Source organism: Thamnophis elegans, chromosome 10, assembly GCF_009769535.1.
Source record: "Thamnophis elegans isolate rThaEle1 chromosome 10, rThaEle1.pri, whole genome shotgun sequence".
NCBI lineage: Eukaryota > Metazoa > Chordata > Lepidosauria > Squamata > Colubridae > Thamnophis > Thamnophis elegans.
The window spans coordinates 35,116,961-35,122,960 of NC_045550.1; the positions used below are offsets into that span (position 1 = coordinate 35,116,961).

At 32.3% G+C, this 6,000-nt stretch overlaps 1 protein-coding gene across 1 annotated transcript in view; it reads right to left on the reverse strand.

Annotated features, from left to right (window-relative positions):
- The window catches only part of LOC116514002 (retinol-binding protein 1-like), a 46,208-nt gene extending 40,934 nt beyond the window's left edge, over window positions 1-5,274 (reverse strand). The window contains exons 1-2 of the mRNA XM_032225370.1: window positions 5,202-5,274; window positions 4,423-4,601 (exon numbers count right to left, since the gene is read on the reverse strand). Coding sequence (XP_032081261.1) covers window positions 4,423-4,601; window positions 5,202-5,274 — 252 coding nt within the window. The remainder of the gene's footprint in view (window positions 1-4,422; window positions 4,602-5,201) is intronic.
- Window positions 5,275-6,000: the final 726 nt, after the last annotated feature.

Here is a 6,000-nt window from a genome sequence, read left to right on the forward strand (position 1 = left end):
TTTGGATTCAGCGCATCAAAAAACATAAAGATTATGTGGAATAACCAAAACAGGTCTCATTTTTTTTTTTTTTTTGCAGACCTGTGTTGTGTGCAGGACTAGATTATAATCTGAACTGCAACAATATTGAAGGAACTAGCATGGAAACAATTACTTTATATTTCCTTGTGTTATGGCACAATTTTTCCTACATCCCTCAATCATGGCATGTAGGCCCGAGGCAGATTTAAAGATTCTGGAAACTGACAGCACAGTCAATTTTCACCTCTAAAACTTTATAGAAATACCAATGATGTATTCCACAAGAAGCAGATTTTAAAGATACAGCCATCACTCATGTTTACAGAAGTACATCTATTTAGCAAAAGAGCAAGATGTGGGAAAGTATATTGTTTCATTATATTTACTGATTTGCTTTATTATTTTTGTGCTGTGTTCTATTCTGGAAAATTTTTACAATGTATACCTAAAAATGTTCTGGAGATTCTACAGTAGAAAAGGAATTTCTTAAAAGTGGAGCAACCATAGAAAATAGTACTGTTTGTGGAATCCTTGGTTTTCTCTGACATTTGTGGTTTCCTTGCAGATGTTTTCATTATCTGACTAAGTAACCTCATTAGTGCTAATGTGTGTAGGATTCGCTAGTTGTTTATATAGGATAGCTATCACTGCTGGTGGGGCTATGATTTTCTTCTTGGTAATACTATTTGAATGCAGCTGAATCCAAGATAATATAGCCAATTCCTATCACATATTTTCTCTTTAAATTTTTACTGCATGAAATTTAAACATTATGAGGGCACATTATGAGATATGCAAAGCAATTTTTGGGGCTAGCAATTCTTAAATTTGGCTTCTAATCTTAAATTAGAACTTTGCTGAAGAAGGCAGAACACACACTGAGCGAAATATTGCAAAAATTTAAAAACCTTGCTGCACAAGTTTGACAACTCATTTATAGTCACACAGTCACATCTACAGCTGAAAAATTCATTACTGATTTGTTTCAATTCTGCTGAATAGTGTACGTAAATTATGTTAATTAAAGATAAAAAGTGAAATGTTATACTGCCAATGGTGTTTAAAAAACAGGTTTATATAGCATGTGAGAAGATATCTGTATCAGAAAGATTGGAGTAGGTAATTGTATGTGATTCAGAATGTAGGCATTTTAATTCTAACTATTGAATTAAGTACAATTAAGAAAAATGGGAGAGTATCAAGCACTGTATTATTCCATGTCCTGTAATATGGCTGCCTGCATTAATTGGATTGCTTATATGTATACCTTTTACTTGTCCTGGGATTGTAGGGATCTAATAAAATGAAAAATCTTCCATAACACCTTTTTCCATCTTGACTAGCATTATATATAGCAATCTTTCTTAAAATTACTAATTTAATATTTTTGAACACAGCAGATTTGGTTGTTTCAATATGGCCCAATAGTTGCGAATTTCACAAAAATAAAGGAAAATATAAAACATATATAATGCATTGTATACATGATACTGTCAGAAACATAGATGCTTATTGAATTTTCCAAGCTTAGGACAAAAGGGCAATTTTTTACCTTGTAGAATACAATTTTAAACTTGAAAATTACTTTTTTTTTGAGTCAGCAAGGAACAATAGAGGAGTTAAGCTGTAGTCACTGATAAGAATCGATACTCAGAACGATGGGGGTACGGAGAGCTCATTTAATAATGAAGGAAATAATTAATTATAAGACAAATTCATGATATAAAATTGTATGCAAGGCTTGTAGTTCATGGAAGAGTTTCAAATCAACCATTTCAGTAAATGGCATTTTTCTTTGCTCTTTATTCTTTGCATAAATTGCTTTTCAGTATTCTAATAGACCAGGCACTTTTAAAATGTAGAATGCTTACTGTGCAGCCTTGAGTAGGATAAAGTGCCAGATTATAGTGCTTAGTTAGTGTGAGCACAGGCAGGAATCAATTTTTAAATAGTGTCATTTAATTTATTTAGAATAGTTAATGATTTACCCAGTGCGTGTATTAGTAACAATAAATAAATATCATTTTTGCTTATATATATTTAAAATCCATCTGCTGCACATTATAGCCAGGACATTCCTTACCAGGTTTTCAAAAATATTATTCTCTTTCCATGGCTATGTATCATCTCTATCTATGCCAGGTACTTAAGGACATCAATTAATGTTTCAGGGACAGGGGAGAGTCATGTTGAAGAGAATAGTAAAGCAAAAAGCAAGGCCACCTTGTGCCTCTTGGCTACATTTTTTGGAGCGGTGGGGAAGGACTTTTTGTGCAAGTTTTGTTTGATATAATTGGAAATCATTGCACATTTTTGGCAATCATGTTTTAGAAAAGAATATTGGACCATACACTTTTTCATTTCATTTGTAACGGTGCATTTCCTCTAGTGATTCCAAAGTAACTCATTTGTGACAAACCTGGAAAGATGTAAAAAGTAAGAATGAAAATTAAGTGACAACCAAGTATAACAGCTGAACCAAGGAAAAGAAGTGGTTTAATCAGTTACAATTTGGCAGACCAACCAGTATAATACGGTGGTTAATAACTGATTAGAATTATGGAAGCCTGTTTCAGAGTCTCCCTCAACCATGGAAGTCCTCTGAATGTCTTCTGGACACTTACTTTCTTTTAATCCAATTTACCTCATAGAATTCTTGTTGTGGGCAGGAAATTAAAATAGATAATTAGCTTTGGGGTCTCAGATAAAAGGTGAGACACTTGCAATTTATGAGTCCAATAATCAGAACATTTGGAAGACACGTTTCTAGAGAATGGTGGTTCTTATTAGTGACAAATCTTATTTTTATGGAAACAGCCATACATATGGAGAGATTCTTCAGGAAAAGAATGTATCTTCTCTTCATACATTTAAATTAAAAGATTTTAAGTTATTTAGGAATAAAATATTAGCAAACTATTTAAAACCAATAACCTGTCACTCATTTTGTATCCACATTACATTTTGTTTTGATAGCTCAATGTATGTATGTAAGGTGAAATTGCATAGTGTCAAAACAAAATTTACACACATCCTTTCACTTTCTGTAATAAGATAATCTTTTGTTTTCTTAAGTATAGAATGAAGCAGTGCTCACTCAGAATGTTTTTTTTCCCATTCATAAATCTTTCCCTCCTCTAAATAACATTTTGCAGCTGGAAATCCCTTGATTCGTGGTTGTCTGAGACTAACAGAACAACACACTTTAGACTTTGATTTAGCAAGCTCATGCCACTAATTAATATGATTTCTTACAAATGTCATAATACTGTTTGTCTGTCAAAAGGAAGAAGACCTAAATGTTCACTTCTAGTAAGCCTGTTGTTTCTGATATAAGTATCTTTTCAAGAAAATGTGCATTCATTCTTGGTTTGTTTAGAGTGATTAGTGAAAAGTAAAAGTAATAAATACCTGTTGCTGTCAACTCAGTTTATGACAAGTAGTAATTTATTCTATCAGAAATCCTATTCAAATGAATAAATACACCTGAGGAGTGAAGGACTGTTTTGTATAATTACCAAAATATAAGATAAAGGTAAAGGTGGTGCTCATTTCCATTTCAAAGCTGAAGATACAGCGCTGTCTGAAGACGTCTCTGTGGTCATGTGGCCATGATTAAATGCCGAAGGTGCATAGAATGCTGTTATCTTCCTACCAAAAGTGGTTCCTATTTTTCTACTTGCATTTTTAATGTGCTTTTGAACTGCTAGATTGGCAGAAGCTGGGACAAGTAACGGGAGCTTACTCCATTACGTGGCACTAGGGAGTCAAACTGCTGAATTGCTGACCTTCCGATCGACAAGCTTAGCCACTGAACCACTGGTCCCATTATCAAAATATATCTAGAAACTATTTTTGTAAATTTATGAACATATTTGAGAAATCTAGTCTATTTTTTTTTGAAGTTCATTGTATATGGATATAATCTTAATGCCATCAAGGTTTCAATGGAGAAATATATTTATAGGATAGTCAGATAGCAGATACGTAAGTATTGCTTTATATAAATTATCAAAATGTGCCTAAAAACCACTTTTGTAAATTTTATCAATTTAAATGAGATTTTTTTACAACAGTTGTAAAACATCTATTACATGTAAATATCCTTAATGTCATCAAGATTTCAACACAGAAATGTATTTGTAGCTTTCTAGCCTTAATAAAAAATTATACCGCTACTTTGTACTCATTTACCTGAAAGTAAGATCCACTGCATTTAATATATATATATAAACAACAGCCGTTTTGAAAATACCTTTTGGATTGAATTTTTGGCTAAAATCTTACTAAACACTGAAGCGGGATTATCAGAAAAGTCTTGCCACAAAACCAGTGAAAATAGTGAAGCAGGATTTTTAAACTCATAATTTAGTCCTATAGGAGCAACATTCTAAATCTTACCATACATTTGCGACCATCCACCCCTGTTAAATCCTCTTCAAATTCTGTCCCTATTTCAAAATCCATGATGTAGTTTTTAAAACTGCTTAGGGTTTTAATGATCATATGGTTTCCATCCTGAATAATCTCTTTGTCAGGTTTGAGCCTACTGGCTATTTTTCTCACTGCAATATTTACATCTGGAAGAAAAAAAGAGAGGCTGGAATATTTTATAAAATTAATGATCTAAAATTTGGGGAAACACTGAAAACTGCTGCTGTTTAAATCTAAAATTCAATATAGGTTAATATATTAATGTTTCCTTTTAAAATAAGATTACGAGATCTGGCCTGAAAAAATCCAGACAATTTCTAGATTGAAGTCAATGAAAACTGGCTCTTTGCTGACTAAGATTTTTCTGTCCTCAATCTAGTTTCTTATTCTTGTGTGGAAATTTATGGTTTAAATTAGGGGGTGGGGGAATCTTCTTATAGTTTTAAACCTGCCCTTCCAAGTAATTAAATTTTGTACTTTATGCCGTATATAGAATAAATAAAAATCTAGAATCAAATTCTGATAATTTCATCTAGATAAATCTAAAATGCTGCAATTTGTATTATGTACTTTATGGATTTTATTTCTTTCAAAATTGCTTCAGTTCCTATTTAGTCAGAAGAGTAATATTATTAATAAAGAAACTAGCTTCTAAGAATATATTCATGCAAATTGCATATCTAGTGAAATCATATAATTCATCCTGAGGCTCAAATAAATGGAAAAAGTGAAAACAAAAATCTTACCTAGAGCTTTCAAATACTCCTCAAAATTCTCATTACTGAGCATTTTCCAATAACCATTGAAATCTGCAGGCATACTCCTGTTTGTTTTCTAGTTAAAAGTCTAAGTTTTTTTCTAGTGTTTTAATTCTGCACCAACCAGCTCAGTCCTTTTTCTACAAGCAAGTTTAAACTCTTAGTTCCTTTATCTGTTCGTCTAGCAATACAGCTAAGCTAGTTCCTTTAAGCTGATTAGCATTGAAGTGTTATTTTTAAGTTCTTCCACAAAGCTGAAAATTTTTGCTTGCGGGGTGGTTTGATTTCAATGGAATATGTCATTCCCCTTCTGCAGGACAGTTATAAGGTCACTGATTATCTGGATAGAGATTTTAACAATGCTATATTTTTGCTTTTAAATGACTAAATAAACAAGATGGCTTTTACTGATAATGGTAAGTTCTACCCACTGTTTGGAGAGGGAATTTTATTTAATAAGAATGATGCAATGTTATAGTCCTTAACAACTGGTTTCCTCTTTTGCAAAAAGAGGTTATACCACTAAAAAGGGATTATATTCTTTTATGTAGCCAAATTTGTTGAACAAACCATGCTTAATGAAGTTATTCCTTAGTGATATAAGATGACCATCTTTTAACTAGCTACTTAATAGATAGCTGAAAATGCACCAGGCGTTATTCATTCAACCTTGTATTATTGGACTAACATCCAGCATCTCTAGCAGAAGTGAGCATTTTATTAATCAGAACACGTTTTCAGCTAAGAGAATGTGAAGTCTTTTCAGGCTGAGGAATAAGCAGTACTT